The 23,059-nt window shown below is 42.1% G+C and overlaps 1 protein-coding gene across 1 annotated transcript in view; it reads left to right on the forward strand.

The window, feature by feature from the left end:
• Positions 1 to 23,059, forward strand: part of LOC136863901 (dynein beta chain, ciliary-like) — a 5,220,903-nt gene that overhangs the window by 1,561,829 nt on the left and 3,636,015 nt on the right. The window contains exons 25-26 of the mRNA XM_068226514.1: positions 4,166 to 4,289; positions 4,414 to 4,562. Coding sequence (XP_068082615.1) covers positions 4,166 to 4,289; positions 4,414 to 4,562 — 273 coding nt within the window. The remainder of the gene's footprint in view (positions 1 to 4,165; positions 4,290 to 4,413; positions 4,563 to 23,059) is intronic.

Here is a 23,059-nt window from a genome sequence, read left to right on the forward strand (position 1 = left end):
ATGAATACTTGCCCCAGTTTGTCCTCTTGAATTCCAACTTTATCTTCATATTGTGATCTTTCCTACCTTCATAAACGCCATTCAAACTTATTCGTCTACTAATGTCATTCCACGCCATCTCTCCGCTGACAGCTGGGAACATACCACTTAGTCGAGCAGCTCATCTTCTTTCTCTCAATTCTTCCCAACCCAAACATTGCAACATTTTTGTAACACTACTCTTTTGTCGGAAAACACCCAGAACAAATCGAGCTGCTTTTCTTTGGATTTTTTCCAGTTCTTGAATCAGGTAATCCTGGTGAGGGCCCCATACACTGGAACCATACTCTAGTTAGGGTCTTACCAGAGACTTATATGCCCTCTCCTTTACATCCTTACTACAACCCCTAAACACCCTCATATCCATGTGCAGAGATCTGTACCCTTTACTTACAATCCCATTTATGTGATTACCCCAATTAAGATCTTTCCTTATATTAACGCCTACATACTTACAACGATCCCCAAAAAAGAACTTTCACCCCATCAACGCAGTAATTAAAACTGAGAGGACTTTTCCTATTTGTGAAACTCACAACCTGACTTTTAACCCCGTTTATCAACATACCATTGCCTGCTGTCCATCTCGGAACATTTTCGAGGTCACGTTGCAGTTGCTCACAATCTTGTAACTTATTTATCACTCTATAAAGAATAACATCATCCGCAAAAGGCCTTACCTCCGATTCCACTCCTTTACTCATATCATTTATATATATAAGAAAACATAAAGGTCCGATAACACTGCCTTGAAGAATTCCCCTCTAAATTATTACAGGGTCAGATAAATCTTCAACTACTCTAATTCTCTGAGATCTATTTTCTAGAAATATAGCAACCCATTGTCACTCTTTTGTCTAGTCCAATTTCACTCATTTTTGCCAGTAGTCTCCCATGATCCACCCTACCAAATGCTTTAGACAGATCAATCGCGATACAGTCCATTTGACCTCCAGAATCCAAGATATCTGCTATATCTTGCTGGAATCCTACAAGTTAAGCTTCAGTGGAATAACCTTTCCTAAAACCGAATTGCCTTCTATCGAACCAGTTATTAATTTCACAAACATGTCTAATATAATCATAAATAATGCCTTCCCAAAGCTTACATACAATGCATGTCAATCTTACTGGCCTGTAATTTTCAGCTTTATATCTATCACCCTTTCTTTTATACACAGGGGCTATTATAGCAGCTCTCCATTCATCTGGTATAGCTCCTCCGACCAAACAATAATCAAATAAGTACTTCAGATATGGTACTACATCCAAACCCATTGTCTTTAGTATATCCCCAGAAATCTGATCAATTCCAGCCGCTTTTCTAGTTTTCAACTTTTGTATCTTATTGTAAATATCATTGTTAACATATGTAAATTTTATTACTTCTTTGGCCTTAGTCTCCTCCTCTATCTGGACATTATCCTTGTAACCAACAATCTTTACATACTGCTGACTGAATACTTCCGCCTTTTGAAGATCCTCACATACACACTCCCCTTGTTCATTAATTATACCTGGAATGTCCTTCTTGGAACCTGTTTCTGCCTTAAAATACCTATACATACCCTTCCATTTTTCACTAAAATTCGTATGACTGCCAATTATGCTTGCCATCATGTTATCCTTAGCTGCCTTCTTTGCTAGATTCAATTTTCTTGTAAGTTCCTTCAATTTCTCCTTACTTCCACAGCCATTTCTAACTCTATTTCCTTCCAGTCTGCACCTCCTTCTAGGTCTCTTTATTTCTGTATTAAAATAAGGCGGGTCTTTACCATTCCTTACCACCCTTAATGGTACAAACCTGTTTTCGCATTTCTCAACAATTTCTTTAAATCCATCCCAGAGTCTGTTTACATTTTTATTTACCGTTTTCTACCAATCATAGTTACTTTTTAGAAACTGCCTCATGCCTGCTTTATCAGCCATATGGTACTGCCTAACAGTCCTACTTTTAAGACCTTCCTTTCTATCACATTTATTTTTAACCACCACAAAAACAGCTCCATGATCACTAACACCATCTATTTCTTCAGTTTCCCCATAGAGCTCATCTGGTTTTATCAGCACGACATCCAGGGTATTTTTCCCTCTGGTTGGTTACATCACTTTCTGAATCAGCTGTCCTTCCCATATTAACTTATTTGCCATTTGTTGGTCATGCTTCCTGTCGTTCGCATTTCCTTCCCAATAGACATCTGGCAAATTCAGATCTCCCGCTACAATCACATTTCTTTCCATGTCGTTTCCCACATAGCTGACTATCCTATCAAATAATTCCCAATCCGCGTCAGTGCTACCTTTTCCCGATCTGTACACTCCAAATATATCAAGTTTCCTATTATCTTTAGAAATGAGCCTTACACCCAGAATTTCATGTGTCTCATCTTTAACTTTTTCGTAGCTTACTAATTCTTCTTTCACCAGAATGAACAGTCCCCCTCCCACCCTTCCTATCCTATCTCTACGATACAGACTCCAGTGCCGTGAGAAAATTTCTGCATCCATTATATCATTTCTCAGCCATGATTCAACTCCTATTACAAAATCTGGTAAATATATATCTATTAAATTAGGTACTTACAGTAATTCTATTCCTTTCCTTACAATACTTCTACAGTTCAACACTAACAATTTTATGTCATCCCTACTTGATTTCCAGTTCCCTGTTCCCTTATCACCCCTCCCTAGGCCATCCCGTTTCCCTGAATGTACCTCCCTATTACCCTTCCAAACAAATTTCCTAACTTATACGTACCACTGCGGTTTAAATGAAGGCCATCTGAGCGCAGATCGCTATCTCCTACCCACCCATTAGGATCTAGAAATTCCAGTCCCAGTTTCCCACATACCCACATCATAGTCTCATTTAAATCCCCAATCACCCTCCAGTCAGTATCCTTTCTACACAGTATTCCACTAATAACAATCTCCGCTTTCTTAAACTTCAGCCGTGCTGCATTTACCAGATCCCACACATCTCCAACTATGTTGGTACTTATATCAGCTTGCCTTACGTTGTTGGTACCAACGTGAAACACTACTACCTTCTCCTTCCCCTCCTCCCTCTCCTCTACTTTCCTCAATATCTGCCTCAACCTAATTCCTGGATAACACTCTACCCTGGTACCCTTTCCTCCACACACTTTCCCCACGTGTCTAAAGATGGAATCTCCCACGACCAGAGCCTCAACCCTACCCACATCGTTTGATCCCCTCCCCTCCTGGTCAGCCCTATCTTTCCTGATATCTGCAGAAGCTACTTCCTCCTCCCTTTTACCATTCCCATGACGCTGTTTCACCTGTTTTTCCTATACTCTACTCTACATTTTCCTTTCCTACCTTTTCCATTCCTCCTACTTCCACACATCTCATCAACAGTTCCCTGTCCCTCATCTTCCCTCTGTTGTTCTACCTGGAGTACCGATTTCGCACAGACACCTGTCCTGAATTCTGTTTTTTTCTTCCAACAACAAGGGCCTTGTTTAACAATTCTCTAAAAAAGCCCGCGCCATGAGTATCCGGTCGAGTTTCCACATTTGTTACACAGTGGAATAATATTATGAGTTATCTCATTTCGTTATGTGTGTAATAACTCAATGAATTTATCATATTGATTCACATAAGCAATGGTTCTTCAAACAACGGAAAATCTTAATTGGAACTTTGGCATAAGTTAGATAATAAATAAAGGTTACAGATCTCTTCATATGGTTATGATGGTTGTAGAAAGGACTTAAAAGAGAGGGTATATACAGTGTATGGTACCCCACCAGATTTACTTGATAGGAAGATTGGAAACAATCTCCAATATACCGGTACGATTTGTGTCTGATAATTTCCGGTAAATGCGTACTATTACGGAAATGTTGCAGACTTTTGTGTACGACCGAGGGCATCTGCCAGTGGGAAGATGGCATTGGCAGACGAATACGGCTGAGAGGAGTTTCATCACCTTACCATGAAACATGTTTGATACATTTCAAATTTTCTGAAAAGTTAATATCATGGAATGGCCAAACCTTTATCCGGAAACAAGTCACATCCAGTTTGAATGTTTGTTTACATGTGCCATGTTGATCAATCTCCGCAAGTTTTCCAACTGTATGTATGATTTTTATTACAGCTGTTGTGGGACTATGTGTTTGTGATAAAGTCGTGTATAGATGACTGGAAGACAACCCCTTGGAGAACAATAGATGTGGAAAATATGGATATTGAATGCAAGAAGTTTGCCAAGGAGATACGAAGTGAGTAGATCTCGTATCACTTCACTTAGAAGCCTGAATTTTGTTTTATCTCATATTACATATCTATGGATTTAGGAAAGTAAGAGCTTGTAGAGCGATTTAAGATACCGTAATTATTTTTCAGCAATGGACAAAGTGATGCGAAGTTGGGAAGTATATACAAAACTGGAATCCGTAGTTAAGAACATGGTTACCTCCATCAGTGCTGTAGGAGAACTACAGAATCCTGCACTTCGTGAACGTCATTGGTACCAGTTAATGAAATCTACTAAGGTTGTACACTTTTACTTGAACTCATTTATATTTTTAATGGATTTTTGCTTACTCACTTCTCTTTGTTTTATAACTGCAAATTATTTTATATCGAAACATCTTTGAAAGTCAACGTCAATTCAAAACTTAAAACTTTTTGGCATAATCAAGGTCTCACATTTGCCTGGACAGTTTCATAATGAAAGTTATAGTGCGTGCGCTACGAAGCATTATCAGTCACTTAGAACTCTGAACAACACAAGCGTACTTGAATTTCAAAACTTTGAATCTTAATTACAAAATAACCCGAGTGATCAACACTTCCTCCGTCCCAAATTGATATTCCCTCAAAATTATAATACATAAATTAAATACCGTCCGGTATCTCTCAACAACAAAGCTAAAATCGATATTAAAAAGAGCAACATGCCAAATAAAATAGACCGTAGAGCTCATAAATGTGTACGATACAAATATTGTGTATAAGAGTAGAGGGGAGTTGCAAAGTCAACTAGTATATTTCTAATGAAATTTAACAGATCAGCAAAACATCAAATGTCTGTCGACAAGAACTCTTTACATATTTCATACTCAACTGTGAATTCTATGTGCTGCAGGGTTAAGTGCATGAACGTGAGTAGTACTCCACAGAATTGAAGAAGGCAGCAATGTACGCCTTGCAGAAATAGAGACCTCAAGTAGATGTTGCTCGTACGTTAAACATACCGAGACAGCTAGCAACCGCACACAGTTCTTGGTCATTTACACAACAAACTAGTCCGGTACTATCTCGTGATAATGAATAGAACGCCACAGAGTTAAAGAAGGCAGCAATGTACGCCTTGCAGGAATAGAGAACTCAAGTAGATGTTGCTCGTACGTCTAACTCACCGAGACAACAAGCAACTGTACACAGTTCTTGGTAATTTACTCAACAAACTACACCCATACTATCTCGTGATAATGAATAGAACGCCACAGAGTTAAAGAAGGCAGCAATGTACGCCTTGCAGGAATAGAGAACTCAAGTAGATGTTGCTCGTACGTCTAACTCACCGAGACAACAAGCAACTGTACACAGTTCTTGGTAATTTACTCAACAAACTACTCCCATACTATCTCGTGATAATGAATAGAACGCCATAGAGTTAAAGAAGGCAGCAATGTACGCCTTGCAGGTATATAGAACTGAAGGAGAGGCTGGTCGTGCGTTAAGCATACCGAGACAACTAGGAAGTCTACAGAATTCTTGGTCATTTACTCAATAAACAAGCCCAGTACTAGCTCCTAAGCGTGAACAGTACTCCACAGAATTAAGGAAAGCAGTAGTATACGCCTTGCAGCAATAAAGACCTCAAGTAGAGGTTGCTCGTACGTCTAACTCAACGAGACAACTAGCAACTGTACACAGCTCTTGGTAATTTCGTCAGTGAACTAGTCTAGTACAAGGGCCTAAGCATGAATAATACTGCTCAGAATTACAGGGAACAGTAATGTATGCCTTGCAGGAATAGAAACCTCAAGTAAGGATGCTCGTACCTTTAACATTCAAATAAACAACTAGAACCTGTACACAGTTCTTGGTCATATACTCAATAAATTAGACCACTACCACTTCGTAAGTGTTAATAGTACCCCATGAAATTACAGAAAGCAGTCATATATGCTTTGCAGCAAGAGAGACCTCAAGTAGAGTTCGCTCGTACGTTTTACGTACCAAGACAACTAGCAACTGTACGCAGGTCTTGGTCATTAACTCAATAACTTAGTCCAGTATTATCCCCTAGGAGCAGGTGTAAAAATGGAACTCTGGGCCAGGGGCTAATGCGCAAGATGGCGGCTATACATGGGCTCTTATGGGACTAACTCTGGGGAGGTGGAATAGGGGCTACTGCGCTATACATAGGGTCTTGTGGAGAAACGGGCTCAGGGGAGACATAGGACTTAAGCAGATGGCCTGGAGGGTAATGCGTGCAACTCCCTAGTGTTAGGGCCCCCGAGGAAAGGTGGCCATTATACATTGGTTATATGAGACTAAATTTATGCTACCTCAGACTACAGGGGTAACACCAAACAAGGCACAAACACAGTGAAAGGTAAGGTAAGAGTACAATACACAATATAAGAAAACACTACACACTCGGAACAGTAGTTGGCATTACGCGGATCTACAACAAAACATGTATGTGAACATCAGTAGGGCCAACTAGTGAACAACAAACCGGGAAGATGGAAAGGGCTGGGAATTTACCAAAGGCATGGACATGGCTTAGATAGCGGATTCCGAAATAAATGGCCGTGATCCTTAGATTCGAAGAATATTATTTACCACATAATTTTACAAATATATTTCACATACAATTCCGAGTTACGAGCTGTAAGTTCAGTGATGTACATAACTTGTTTCCTAGCAGTGTAAATCCAAATCTCAAATCAAGTATACATCTATTTACCAATGTAGTTGTACAATGCAATATATAGTGATGTGAAAAAGGTTATCCAAAACTTAGCGTACCTAAAGTGATACAGAACTACCAGAGGCAAACCCCAAGGGAAATAATATTAAACTACATATACACTGACTGACAGTGACAATGCAACACCAAGGAGGAGTGGAGTTGGGGGGGGGAAAAAAACGGCACGGAAGAATAATTGATGTTTATTTCAAACCGATTTGCAGGTTACACAATGCGCACGGCATCGACTCAGTAGGATGTAGGACCACCGCGAGCGGCGATGCACGCAGAAACACGTCGAGGTACAGAGTCAATAAGAGTGCGGATGGTGTCCTGAGGGATGGTTCTCCATTCTCTGTCAACCATTTGCCACAGTTGGTCGTCCGTACGAGGCTGGGGCAGAGTTTGCAAACGGCGTCCAATGAGATCCCACACGTGTTCGATTGGTGAGAGATCCGGAGAGTACGCTGGCCACGGAAGCATCTGTACACCTCGTAGAGCCTGTTGGGAGATGCGAGCAGTGTGTGGGCGGGCATTATCCTGCTGAAACAGAGCATTGGGCAGCCCCTGAAGGTACGGGAGTGCCACCGGCCGCAGCACATGCTGCAAGTAGCGGTGGGCAATTAACGTGCCTTGAATACGCACTAGAGGTGACGTGGAATCATACTCAATAGCGCCCCAAACCATGATGCCGCGTTGTCTAGCGGTAGGGCGCTCCACAGTAACTGCCGGATTTGACCTTTCTCCACGCCGACGCCACACTCGTCTGCGGTGACTATCACTGACAGAACAGAAGCGTGACTCATCGGAGAACACGACGTTCCGCCATTCCCTCAACCAAGTCGCTCTAGCCCGGCACCATGCCAGGCGTGCACGTCTATGCTGTGGAGTCAATGGTAGTCTTCTGAGCGGACGCCGGGAGTGCAGGCCTCCTTCAACCAATCGACGGGAAATTGTTCTGGTCGATATTGGAACAGCCAGGGTGTCTTGCACATGCTGAAAAAAGGCGGTTGACGTGGCGTGCGAGGCTGCCACCGCTTGGCGGCGGATGCGCCGATCCTCGCGTGCTGACGTCACTCGGGCTGCGCCTGGACCCCTCGCACGTGCCACATGTCCCTGCGCCAACCATCTTCGCCACAGGCGCTGCACCGTGGACACATCCCTATGGGTATCGGCTGCGATTTGACGAAGCGACCAACTTGCCCTTCTCAGCCTGATCACCATACCCCTCGTAAAGTCGTCTGTCTGCTGGAAATGCCTCCGTTGACGGCGGCCTGGCATTCTTAGCTATACACGTGTCCTGTGGCACACGACAACACGTTCTACAATGACTGTCGGCTGAGAAATCACGGTACGAATTGGGCCATTCGCCAACGCCGTGTCCCATTTATCGTTCGCTACGTGCGCAGCACAGCGGCGCATTTCACATCATGAGCATACCTCAGTGACGTCAGTCTACCCTGCAATTGGCATAAAGTTCTGACCACTCCTTCTTGGTGTTGCATTTGCTCTGTCAGTCAGTGTACATATTCTGGTGAACAAGAAATGAGAATGCCTCGGAAACGACCAGGTAAGTCCAGCTGAAAAACTAAGGCGTCATAAGTAACTAATTTGGTGAATCTAGGCGAGGTTAGGGCAGATTCCTGTATGAAAAGCAAATCGGAACATTACTGAAATTTTAGCAGGAAGGGAATTCAAGAGTGCTTACCCGAGGAGAGTGCCATCTCGGAAGCCGGGGGACGTCAACCAGATAGGCTGCTCGCAGTCAGATAAACCGAGACCGACAGAATTCAGGATACAGAATTCATTCGAACACTGCCTCGCTCACTATATATACGAATTACTGGCCTTGGAGGCAGCCAATCAGAGTGCACGTGTTCCCTATCGCCACCTACACTCACCAATCACAACCTTACTTTCGATCGCGAGCTTTGACTAACATTCTAGAATACGCATGATCGCGAAAGTCGTATTTTACCAGAATAGACAGAACACACTTTCTAGAACACATACCAACAAAGTAACACACCCTGTACAAAAGTTATGTAACTTCTGGATCTTTCCAGGAACTATAGACAGAATTCTACTATTCACAAATGCCTATGTTACAACATTATACAGTACAGGTTAGGTCAATAAAAATAAAACATCATATAGAGTTCACCTGTAACAATTAACTCAATATCTTAGTCCAGTATTAGCCCCTAGGAGCAGGTGTAAAAATGGAACTCTGGGCCAGGGGCTAATGCGCAAGATGGCGGCTATACATGGGCTCTTATGGGACTAACTCTGGGGAGGTGGAATAGGGGCTACTGCGCTATACATAGGCTCTTGTGGAGAAAGCTGGCTCAGGGGAGACATAGGACTTAAGCAGATGGCCTGGAGAGTAATGCGTGCAACTTCGTAGTGTTAGGGCCCCCGAGGAAATGTGGCCATTATACATTGGTTATATGAGACTAAATTTAAGGAGATAAGACCATGTGCTAATGGTGATTCATTGTTCTTACAGACCTCAATCAGCAGAGCTGTCTCAGGGACAACGTTTAACTTACGACCTATTAGTTTTACAAGCCTAACTGAGGCAAGGGCTACTAGGCTAGATGACCGTTATACTCTATTCGATTAGACTTAAAGAGGGGACTCCCTCAGGGGCTCACAACTGGTAACCTAATACCTGTTAGCTTTATCAGCATGACATTCGAGAACTGAAGCAAGGGCTACTATGCAAGGTAGCCGCTATCCTCCATTCGTATAGTCCTAACAACACGGCAGCCTCAGGAGGTCACAACTTGTAACTTATGACCTATTAGCTTTATCAGCCTGACACACGAGAACTGGGGCAAGGGCTGCTGTGCGAGGTAGCTGCTATACTCTATTCGTATAGACCTAACAACACGGCTGCCTCAGGAGCTCACAACTTGTAACTTATGACCTAACAGTTTTATCAGCCTAGCTATCGGGGGACTGGGGCAAGGGCTGCTGTGCGAGGTAGCTGCTATACTCTATTCGTTTAGACTTAATCACAGAGCTCCCTCAGGAGCTCGAAACTTGTTACTTATGACCTATTACTTTTATCAGTCTGACATTCGGGAACTGCGGCAAGGCCTTTTCATGCGAGATGGCTGCTATACTCTATTCGTTTAGACTTAACAAGAGGGCTCCCTCAGGGGCTCACAACGTTTAACTTACGATCTATTAGTTTTACCAGCCTAACTGAGGCAAGGGCTACTACGATAGATGACTGCTATACTCTATTCGTTTAGACTTCATTACAGAACTCACTCAGGAGCTCAAAACTTGTAACTAATGACCTATTTATTTTTATCAGTCTGACATTCGGGAACTGAGGAAAGGCCTGTTACGCGAGATGGCTGCTGTATTTATTTGTGCTTAACAAGTGGGCTCTCCGAGGGGCACATAACCTGTAACTTATGACCTATAAGTTTTATGTTTGACATTCGAGAGCTGAGGCAAGGCCTACTATGCGTGATGGCTGCTAATCTCTATTAACTTCTACTTAAATACAGACCAAACTCAGGGGCTCACAACTTGTATATATCAAACAATACTGATCTGCATTCAGGGCAGTCGCCCAGGTGGCAGATTCCCTATCTGTTATTTTCCTAGTATTTTCCTAAATGATTTCAAAGATTTTAGAAATTTATTGAACGTACCCCTTGGTAAGTTGTTCCAATCCCTAACTCCCCTTACTATAAATGAGAATTTGCCCCAGTTTTTCCTCTGGAATTCCAACTTTATTTTCATATTGTGATCTTTCCTACTTTTATAAACGCCACTCAAACTTATTCGTCTACTAATGTCATTCCACGCCATCCCTCCGCTGACAGCTCGGAACATACCACTTAGTCGAGCAGCTCTTCTTCTTTCACTTAATTCTTCCCAACCAAACTCTGCAACATTTTTGTAACGCTTTTCTTTTGTCGGAAATCACCCGGAACAAATCGAGCTGCCTTTCTTTGGATTTTTCCAGTTCTTGAATCAGGTAATCCTGGCGAGGGTCCCATAAACTGGAACCAAACTCTAGTTGGGGTCTTACCAGAGACTTATATGCCCTCTCCTTTAAATCCTTACTACAACCCCTAAACACCCTCATAACCATGTGCAGAGATATGTACCCTTTATTTACACTCCCTTTTATGTGATTACCCCCAATGAAGATATTTCCTTATATTAACACCTAGATACTTACAATGATCACCAAAAGGAACTTTCACCCCATCAACGCAGTAATTAAAATTGAGAGGACTTTTACTATTTGTGAAACTCACAACCTGACTATTTATCCCGCTTATCAACATACCATTGCCTGCTGTCCATCCCACAACATTATCGAGGTCACGTTGCAGTTGGTCACAATCTATAGAGAATAATGTCATCCGCAAAAATCCTTACCTCTGATTCCACTCGTTTACTCATATCATTTATAGATATATATATATTAGGAAACATAAAGATCCGATAATACTGCCACTTAATTATTACAGGGTCAGATAAAGCTTCGCCTACTCTAATTCTCTGAGATCTATTTTTCTAGAAATATAGCAACCCATTCAGCCACTCTTTTGTCTAGTCCAATTGCACTCATATTTTCCAGTAGTCTCCCATGATCCACCCTATCAAATGCTTTAGCCAGGTCAATCGCGATACAGTCCATTTGACCTCCTGAATCCAAGATATCTGCTATATCTTGCTGGAATCCTACAAGTTGAGCTTCTGTGGAATAACCTTTCCTAAAACCGAACTGCCTTCAATCGAACCAGTTATTAATTTCACAAACATGTCTAATATAATCAGAAAGAATGCCTTCCCAAAGCTTACATACAATGCATGTCAAACTTACTGGCCTGTAATTTTCAGCATTATATCTATCACCCTTTCCTTTGTACACAGGGCTTACTACAGTAACTCTCCATTCATCTGGTATAGCTCCTCCGACCAAACAATAATCAAATAAGTACTTCAGATATGGTACTATATCCCAACCCATTGTCTTTAGTATATCCCCAGAAACCTTATCAATTCCAGCTGATTTTCTAGTTTTCAAATTGTATATCTTATTGTAAATGTCATTGTTACCGTATGCAAATTTTAATACGTTCTTGGCCTTAGTCTCCTCCTCTATCTGGACATTATCCTTGTAACCAACAATCTTTACATACTGCTGACTGAATACTTCTGCCTTTTGAAGATCCTCACATACACACTCCCCTTGTACATTAATTATTCCTGGAATGTCCTTCTTGGAACCTGTGACGTATAAGGCAAGGCCTGTTATGCGAGATGGCTGTTATACTCTGTTAGTTTGGACATCATTACAGAGGTCCCTCAGGTTCTCAATACTTGTAACTTATGACCTATTTGCTTTATCAGTCTGACATTCGAGAACTGAGGCAAGGCCTGCTATGCGAGATGGCTGCTATACTCTATTAATTTAGACTTAACAAGAGGGCTCCCTCAGGGGCTTACAACTTGTAACCTTTGACCTATTAGTTTTATCAGTCTGACATTCCAGAACTAAGGCAGGTCCTGCTATGCGAGATGGCTGCTATACTCTGTTAGTTTGGACATCATTACAGAGGTCCCTCAGGTTCTCAATACTTGTAACTTATGACCTATTTGCTTTATCAGTCTGACATTCGGGAACTGAGGCAAGGCCTGCTATGCGAGATGGCTGCTATACTCTATTAATTTAGACTTAACAAGAGGGCTCCCTCTTGGGCTCATAACTTGTAACATGTGTCCTATAAGTTTTATCAGTCTGACATTCGGGAACTGAGGCAAGGCCTGCTATGCGAGATGGCTGCTATACTCTATTAATTTAGACTTAACAAGAGGGCTCCCTCAGGGGCTTACAACTTGTAACCTATGACCTATTATTTTTATCAGTCTGACATTCCAGAACTAAGGCAGGTCCTGCTATGCGAGATGGCTGCTATACTCTGTTAGTTTGGACATCATTACAGAGGTCCCTCAGGTTCTCAATACTTGTAACTTATGACCTATTAGTTTTATCAGTCTGACGTTCGGGAACTAAGGCAGGTCCTGATATGCGAGATGGCTGCTATACTCTATTCGTTTAGACATGCCTACAGACCAACCTCAGGGGCTCACAACTTGTAACTTATGATTTATAGGGGCGCGCGCTGCGACGTCTGACACCCTGAGATAATAGGATGTCCTAATCTTACGGATTACTGTCGAAAGTGAATACTAAAAAGGACACCTGACGTGAGACAGCACGGGTTAGATCTATCGGGGTCTTTAGCTGAGTCTGGGCATGATGTGTGCTAAGCTGTCGTGTATCAAACCTCCTTGGCCAACTCTCGTGGGAGGCGATTCCGCCCGAGGTGTGGTTGAGCAGAATAAATGCCACTGCCATGGATTCGAACGTGGTACTGACATAAACTCAATACCAAAGAGGTTATGTGTAATTCAAATATCCTCATACTGATTGAAATGTGTGTACGATGAAGATGTACTGAATACAGTAAAAGGTGAGACATGTACATCTCAGCAGAAAAAGAATGACTTTATGAGCTAAGCTGTATTTTACGATCTGGTGTAGTAAAAGAAACCAGCTTTCCAACATGGCAGCTAACTACTAGTCGCACGCAAATTTTCTCTCGCAAAAATTGTAAATCTCAGGTGATATAGTGCTTGCAGTGTAAAGACCTTATAAGATTCGTGCTTACGTCAAGCGTGTGCAATTAACTTAAGTAAACAGTCGGTGTTCTACTAGTGAATTTTCATTATGGCTCCTAAACAGCTTCCCCAAGCCAGTCCGCTCCATGGCGCCAGCATACAAGAAATCGTTAAACAGGCTGTAGCCTAACAGTTACAGCCCCTAATGTCACAGCTCCAGGAACTAAGAGCGAGTACAAGGAGACTGTCAAACTATTACAAGACCAGCATCAGGCATAGGACAGGGAACTTGTCAAAGTCAAAATGAATTTAAAAACAAGAAAAATGAACTCGAGCAAAATCAGCGGCGGCAATGTATCCGTATTTTCGGCATTCCGGAAAAGGAAGGGGAAGTTTCTGATGTCATAGCAATTAGCATCGCAAGAGATCTTGGTGTCGACCTTGACCTTCGGGACATTGACAGGAGCGACCGCATTGGAAGACGACTGGGCCCAAAGCCACGACATCTAATAGTCAAATTCGTTTCCTACCAGAAGCGGAGTGAAATCTTCAAACAGAAAAGACAACTCAACACAATGAGAGAGGATCTGACTGCAACAAGGCTCGCAATTTCAACGTTTGGAGTACGCCATATATGGAGCATTGGTGGAGTAATGGATCAAAAATGCATAAAGTGTGCACTAGGAACAGTTAAATGAACTAAAGTGATATGCGGGAGAAAGGGTCGAAACTTTTTTGTAACTTTCTATTGTAGTTTATGTTTAGAGTTATCCTTGTAGTATACAATATTTCTTAACTGTCTATTGGAACATAATTAGTAATATAGTTAGTAGTATAATTGGACACTCCGGCCGCCTCCACCTCCTCAGGCTCCCAGCGGTCTCCTCCTCCTCCTCTTCCCGAGGGGCCTTCCCAGGGGTCCGCACCACCTCCTCCTCCCGAGGGGCCTTCGCAAGGCCCGCTCCTCCTCCTCCTCCCGAGGAGCCTTCCCAGGGGCCCGCTCCTCCTCCCGCGGGAAATTCGAATTGGTGAAAAAGACCACGTGCTTTTTGACAGACAAAAACGCATCGCTAACCTCAGTACTGCCATTTTAACGGGCTTAAACCTCGGTAGTGTCAACTTAACTACACTAGCGCGAGATTTGAATCGGTAAACAAATTCACGTGCTTTCTGACAACCACGTGCTTTTTGACAGCTATCATCGACAACAACGTATCGCTAACCTCAGTGCAGCTATCTTGACGGGACTAAACCTGAGTGCTGCCAACTTAACTATACTAGCGCGAGATTTATCGGTAAACAAAACCACGTGCTGTTTTGACAGCTGTCATCCGCCATCTTTAATCAACAGAGCACCGTGCTGCCCTCTTTATGACTACTAACTTAAGCACGTAGTAGTGGACAATTTGAAGAGTTCCGTTAGCTGTCATCCGCCATCTTTAATCAAGAGAGCACAGTGCTGCACTATTTAGATACTTACGTTCGAAATGTGGTGGCGGCAATTTGAAAAATTCCACGTGCTCTTGTTTGGAAACAAATCCACGTGCTTTTTTAACAGCTGTCATCCGCCATCTTTAATCAAGAGAGCACAGTGCTGCACTCTTTAGCTGAAATGTGGTGGCGGCAATTTTAAAAATTCCACATTCTCTTGCTTGTAAACAAACTCACGTGCTTTTTTGACAGCTGTCATCCACCATCTTTAATCAGGAGAGCACCGTGCTACACTCTTTAGGTACATAACTTTAACATGTGGTGGCGGACAATTTGAGAAATTCTTTTTTTTGACAGCAGTCATCTTTAATCAACAGAGGACCGTGCAGCTATCTTTATCGTAGTAGTGGGCAATTTCTACGTCACAGCTGTCATCCTCCATCTTGCATCGCAAGCCTCAGGGCTGCACTCTTTAGCTACATACTATTGAAATATCGTGACGGATAATTAAAAAAAAAGAATTCTACAGCAGCCATCTCTCGGCGCTAATTGCACAAGTTGGTAGATATACATGACCCCTTAAGGGTGCTTACGCAAGATGGTTGCTATACATAGGTTCTTATGAGACGCCCTTGGGATGCTTGTGCAAGATGGCGGCTATACATGGCACCTCATGAGACGTCCTAGGGATGCTTGCTCAAGATGGCTGCTGCTCTTATCAAGAATGGTAGCTTAGAGGCTAACGTGTCGTGCTAGTTCGATTCATTAAATTTGGGGCTTAAATGCATAATGTTAAATATCTCGAAAACGGGACATCGTAGAGCAAAACGGACAAATCTTTCTGCCAAATACCTAGGCTCGCAGTATGAGGAGCATGATAGCATAAGAAAAACATAGTCTAATGATGAGGTCAACGGTTCGGTTCCTACTTAGGCCCTTTGGCATTTACTCTGTTTTAGCTTGTATTGAAGCAAGTTTTTGTAACATGATCGGGTCTAGCTATACTAGAGAGTATAACGTGCTATGCTGGTTCGATTAATTAAATTTGGTGCTTAAATGCAAAATATTAAATATCTCGAAAACGGCACGTCATAGAACAAAACGGACAAAATTTTTCTGCCTAATACGTAGTTTCGCAGTATCAGGAACACGATAGCATAAGAAAAAAGTAGTTGAATGATGAGATCAACGGTTCGGATCCTACTTAGGCTCTTTGACATTGACGGCTATCTAATTCTAAAAGATGGCGGCTATACATAGCTTCTTATGAGACAGCCGAGGGGTGCTCGCACAAGATGGCGACTACTCGTACGAAGAAATCTAGCTTAGAGGCTACTGCGAAAGTTGGTGGCTGCTGTTATGCATGCGGTGGAGGGAAGTTTGAAAAATTCTATGTGCTTTTTTTTACAAGCTGCTATCCTTAATTAACAGAGCACCGTGCTGCCATCTTTAGCTACTACCTTACGTACGTGCTAGCGGATAATTTGAAAAATTCCGAGTGCTTTTCTGACAGCGGCCATCTTTAATCTTTAGCTACTTACGTTTGAAATGTGTTAGCAGGCAATTTGTAACAGCTCTCATCTTTAATCAACAGAGCATCGTGCTGCCATCTTTACAGCACTAAATCTCATACTTTTGAAATGTGGTGGTGGGTAATTAAAAAAATTTTCGTGCTTTTTTGACAGCTATCAGCGGTCATCTTTAAACAATAGCGGTTATACATAAGCTGTTAAGGCCTCTTCCTATGTCAAGGCATTGCTCTATCGAACAAGTTTAAACCTTCATCGCGAAGGCAAGAGTGTGCAGCGATAACATCATTATGTATGTTTAGATATGCAGATGACAAAAAAAAAAAATAACAAGACTAGAATCAAACGCTGTACTCGATACAACATGTGTTTAGAACATTGCTTGGTGTGTTCAGAACACTAAATAAGTGATCAAGACTAGAATAGAACACTGTACTCGATACAACATGTGTTTAGAACATATCAGGGAAGGCCTTTGTTCTAAGAAGATTAGAGTGAAACATAACAAGTCTAAATTCGAACACTGTACTCGATATCGTTAGCTCCAACATGTTATCAGAACATTGATCGATGTGTTTAGAACACTAAATAAGTGATCAAAACTAGAATAGAACACTGGACTCGATACAACGTATGTTTAGAACAAATCAGGGGATGCCTTTGTTCTAATAAGGTTAGATTGAAACATAACAAGGCTAGAATCGAACACTGTACTCGATACCGTTAACTTCAACATGTAATTAGAACATTGATTGATGTGTTCAGAACACTAAAATCGAACATACAACGCAATCTTATGCATAAGGCAGTACACATACTGCGTAACCATCTCGCTCGGAAAACGATAGAGCAAGTGTACAACTTCACATGGTTTGCCTTCTATCATTTGTCTTGTGCGAAATGCAGTCGAGCAAGTTATCGCATAAACACGTAACGTGAAATATCAGTTCGGCAACCTATTGTTTCAATCTGTTGGCGTGGGTTACAAGCATGCAGCTATATGCGGAAAGTAAAATTACACAGTACACTTAGTGCTATAAGAAATACACCGCTTACATTTAAGTCTCTAGCAGTTGAACATTTTATCGCATAAACATGCAACATAAAATATCGGTTCGGAAACATATTATTGTTTCAATCTGTTCGCATGGGCTACAAGCATGTAGCTTGTGCAGGCGAGGGCTACTCTGCAAAATACTGAACCGTAAAATAATCGTGATAGGGAATGGAACCCAGGGGTTACGTCTTATCAGAAGGGCAGAAAGGATAAAAAACTCTCCATCCTCCCTACCGCACATTCCTTGTAGAGCTAAAGGCTAATAGGCTAAATTGCTAATGGGCTAAAGGGATAATGGGCTAAAGGGAAAAAGGGCTCCACTACTACCTTACCACGTCCTCCTCCTAGAAGGAGTTAGTTGAGGTAGGCCCATTTTTAACACCCTCATCGATCGCTAACAGCAAGAACGCTTCTACTTTGTTAAGTGTAGCAAATTAATCTTTATTGGTAAATGGTTTTGTGTTCAGAAAAAGGAATGGAACCTAGGGGTCACGTCTTATCAGAATTACGTAATAAAATCCCCGAGGAGCAATGAGTTGCATTTTGCTAACAGAAATCAGTATCTGCTCGATAGTTTTTAGTGTTTGGAACACGGAACGTTTCAGGAAGGCAGCAGTGAGGTTAGCGATATTCTGTTGTTGGAAGTTAAATTCCGCGGTACGGCATGCATAAGGTGGCAGCTTTGAGGTTTAGCGCCGAAAAGATGGCAGCAGTGAGGTTAGCGATGTTCTGTTGTTTGATTTTAAATTTCGCGCTACAATATGTATAAGGTGGCAGCCTTGAGGCTTAGCGCCTTAAAGATGGCAACAGTGAGGTTAGCGATGCATTGTTGTCCTTCAAAGTGAGGTTAGGTTCCGTCAAGATGACAGCTGTCAAAAAGCACGTGGCTTTGTTTACCAACAAGAGCACGTGGTTGTGACGTCACGGTTACGCGGTTTGCTACGTCAGCATGCGAAGTTCAATGTCTACACCTACGTAGTTAAAACTCTGCTATGTTCACATGATTTTACACATAACTCTTCTTTATGTTTTAAGTTCGTGCACATACGTTATGTTAAGATAGCAGCAGACACAAGCAATTGTTACACGCTCTAGTAGAAGATGCATGCATTACTAACAGGTGATGTGTACACGCTATTAAACCTTTCTCTTCTTACCGGTGCTATTTTTCCAAGATTTTTAAACATCGCTATTCTTTATACTTTAAGTTGATGCGCATAGGTCATGCAAAAATAGCAGCACAAACACACGTGAACGTTGTACATTCTAGCGGAATAAGTTTAGTACAATCGTCGGTGCATGCATTATTGCTATTGCTATTTTTACTGCTGCTACGTTAACAAGGTTTTTAAACATAGCTATTCTTTGTGCTTAAGTTCGCTCATATAAGTCATGCTAAGATAGCAGTACACTTATACAATTTTAGCACAATCTAGCGGGAGACGTTTATTACGACAATCGATGCATGCAAAATCGATAAGTAATGTGTACACGCTTTTAAAAATAGCTTTTCTTCGTGCTTTAAGTTCATGCGTATAGGTTATGCTAAGATAGCAACACAATCTAGCGGAAGAAGTTTAGTACGATAGTCGATGCATGCAAAATCGATAGGTGATGTGTACACGCTTTGGAACATGGCTATTCTTTGTACTTTAAGTTCATGCGTATAGGTTATGCTAAGATATCAGCACAATCTAGCGGGAAAAGTTTAGTACGAGAGTCGATGCAAGCAAAATCGATAGGTAATGTGTACACGATTTAAACATGGCTACTCTTATTGCTGCTCTGTTCCCTAGATTTTTAAACATAGCTAATCCAAATGCTGCTTTTAACGACGTAGAGCTAAGAATTGATTACGTAACCGTCACGTCTCGAACACGTGCCCTTGTTGGTAAACAAAGCCACGTGCTTTTTTGACAGCTGTCATCTTGACGAAACCTAACCTCACTTTGAAGGACAATAAAGCATCGCTAACCTCACTGTTGCAATCCTTACGGCGCTAAACCTCAAGGCTGCCACTTATGCATGTTGTAGCGCGAAATTATAATACAACAACACAACAACGCTAACCTCACTGCTGCCATCCTTTCGGCGCTAAACCTCAAGGCTGCCACCTTATGCATGTCGTTGCGCGGAATTTAAAATCCAACAACAGAATATCGCTAACCTCACTGCTGCCTTCCTGAAACGTTCAGTGTTCCAAACACTAAAAACTATGGAGCAGATACTGATTTCTGTTAGAAAAACGCAACTCATTGCTCCTCGGGGATTTTATTAGGTAATTCTCATAAGACGTGACCCCTAGGTTCCATTCCTTGTTCTGAACACAAAACCATTTACCAATAAAGATTAATTTGCTACACTTAACAAAGTAGATGCGTTCTTGCTGATAGCGATCGATGAGGGTGTTAAAATATGCCTACCTCAACTAACTCCTTCTAGGAGGAGGGCGAGGTAAGGTAGTAGAGGAGCCCTTTTTCCCTTTAGCCCATTAGCCATTTAGCCCATTAGCCCTTTAGCCTATTAGCCTTTAGCTCTACAAGGAATGTGCGGTAGGGAGGATGGAGAGTCTCTTCATCCTTTTTGACCTTCTGATAAGACGTAACCCCTGGGTTCCATTCCCTACCACGATTATTTTACGGTTCAGTATTTTGCAGAGTAGCCCTCGCCTGCACAAGCTACATGCTTGTAACCCATGCGAAGAGATTGAAACTATAATATGTTACCGAACCGATATTTTATGTTACATGTTTATGCGATAACTTGTTCAACTGCTAGAGACTTAAACGTAAGCGGTGTATTTCTTATATTAAAGATGAGAGCTGTTACAAATTGCCTGCTGGCACATTTCAAACGTAAGTAGCTAAAGATTAAAGATGGCCGCTGTCAGAAAAGCACGCGGAATTTTTCAAATTAGCCGCTAGCACGTACGTAAGGTAGTAGCTAAAGATGGCAGCACGGTGCTCTGTTAATTAAGGATAGCAGCTTGTAAAAAAAAAGCACATATAATTTTTCAAATTTCCCTCCACCGCATGCATAACAGCAGCCACCATCTTTCGCAGTAGCCTCTAAGCTAGCTTTCTTCGTACGAGTAGCCGCCATCTTGAGCGAGCACCTCTCGGCTGTCTCATAAAGATCTATGTATAGTCACCGTCTTGTCGCTGCTACCTTGCGCAAGCAGCCCAGGGGGTCTCATAAAAGCAGCTGTCATCTTGTGCAAGCACCCTTAAACTGTCTCATAAGAAGCTATGTATAGCCGCCATCTTTTAGAATTATATAGCCGTCAATGTCAAAGGGCCTATGTAGGAGCCGAACCGTTGATCTCATCATTAGACTATATTTTCCGTATGCTATCATGTTCCTGATACTGAGAACCTACGTATTGGGCAGAAAAGTTTTGTCCGTTTTGCTCTACCACGTACCGTTTTCGAGATATTTAACATTTTGCATTTGAGCCCCAAATTTAATTAATCGAACCAGCATAGCTCGTTATACTCTCTAGTATAGCTAGACCTGATCATGTTACAAAAACTTGCTTCAATACAAGCTAAACAGAGTAAATACCAAAGGGCCTAAGTAGGAACCAAACCGTTGATCTCATCATTAGACTACGTTTTTCTTACGCTATCATGTTCCTCATAGTGCGAGCCTAGGTATTGGATAGAAAACCTTTGTCGATTTGCTCTACGATGTACCGTTTTTGAAATATTTAACCATCTTGTGCAATTAGCGTCGAGAGATGGCTGCTGTAGAATTCTTTTTTTTAATTATCCGTCTCCATATTTCAAAGGTATGTAGCTAAAGAGTGCAGCCCTGAGGCTTGCGATGCAAGATGGCGGATGACAGCTGTGACGTAAAAATTGCCCACTTCTGCGATAAAGATAGCAGCACGGTGCTCTGTTGATTAAAGATGGCCGCTGTAAAAAAAAAGAATTTCTCAAATTGTCCGCCACCACACGTAAAAGATATGTACCTAAAGAGTGCAGCACGGTGCTCTCTTGATTAAGGATGGTGGATGACTGCTGTAAAAAAAGCACGTGAGTTTGTTTCCAACCAAGAGAATGTAGAATTTTTCAAATTGACGCCACCACTTTTGGAAGGTATGTAGCTAAAGAGTGCAGCACGGTGCTCCGTTGATTAAAGATGGCAGATGACAGCTGTCAAAAAAGCACGTGTGTTTGTTTCCAAACAAGAGAATGTGGAATTTTCCAATTTGCCACCACCACATGTCAGCTAAAGAGTGCAGCACCGTGCTCTCTTGATCATAGATGGCGGATGACAGCTGTCAGAAAAGCACGTGGATTTGTTTTCAAACAAGAGCACGTGGAATTTTTCAAATTTCCACCACCACATTTCAACTAAAGTTTGCAGGTCGGTGCTCTCTTGATTAAAGATGGCGGATGACAGCTGTTAAAAAGCACGTGGATTTGTTTCCAAACAAGAGCACGTGGAATTTTTCAAATTGCCGCCACGAAATTTCAACTAAATAGTGCAGCACCGTGCTCTCTTGATTAAAGTTGGCGGATGACAGCTGTTAAAAAAGGCACGTGGATTTCTTTCCAAACAAGAGCACGTGGAATTTTTCAAATTGCCGCCACGACATTTCAAATAAGGAGATCATCACCGTGTTCTCTTGATTAAAGATGGTGGATGACAGCTGTCGAAAAACACGTGGATTTGTTTCCAAACAAGAGCACGTCGAATTTTTCAAATTGCCGCCACGACATTTCAAATAAGGAAATCAGCACCGTGCTCTCTTGATTAAAGATGGCGGATGACAGCTGTCAAAAAAGCACGTGGACTTGTTTCCAAACAAGTGCACGTGGAATTTTTCAAATTGCCGCCGCCACATTTCAAACGTAAGTAGCTAAAGAGTGCAGCACTGTGATCTCTTGATTAAAGATGGCGGATGACAGCTAACGGAACTTTTCAAATTGCCCGCTACTACGTGCTTAAGGTAGTAGTCATAAAGAGGGCAGCACGGTGCTCTGTAGATTAAAGATGGCGTATGACAGCTGTCCAAAAAGCACGTGGCTTTGTTTACCGATTCAAATCTCGCGCTAGTAAGGTTAAGTTGGCAGCACTGAGGTTTAATCTCATCAAGATAGCTGCACTGAGGTTAGCGATACGTTGTTGTCGATGATAGCTGTCAAAAAGCACGTGGTTGTCAAGAAGCACGTGGATTTGTTTACCGATTCAAATCTCACGCTAGTGTAGTTAAGTTGACAATACTGAGGTGTAGGCGCGTTAAGATGGCAGTACTGAGGTTAGCGGGCCCCTGGGAAGGCCCCTCGGGAGGAGGAGGACGACCCTGGGAGCCAGAGGAGGAAGAGGCGGCCGAACTGTCCAATTATACTACTGTAGTTGTTTCTGCTTGCCGTA

Source organism: Anabrus simplex, chromosome 2, assembly GCF_040414725.1.
Source record: "Anabrus simplex isolate iqAnaSimp1 chromosome 2, ASM4041472v1, whole genome shotgun sequence".
NCBI lineage: Eukaryota > Metazoa > Arthropoda > Insecta > Orthoptera > Tettigoniidae > Anabrus > Anabrus simplex.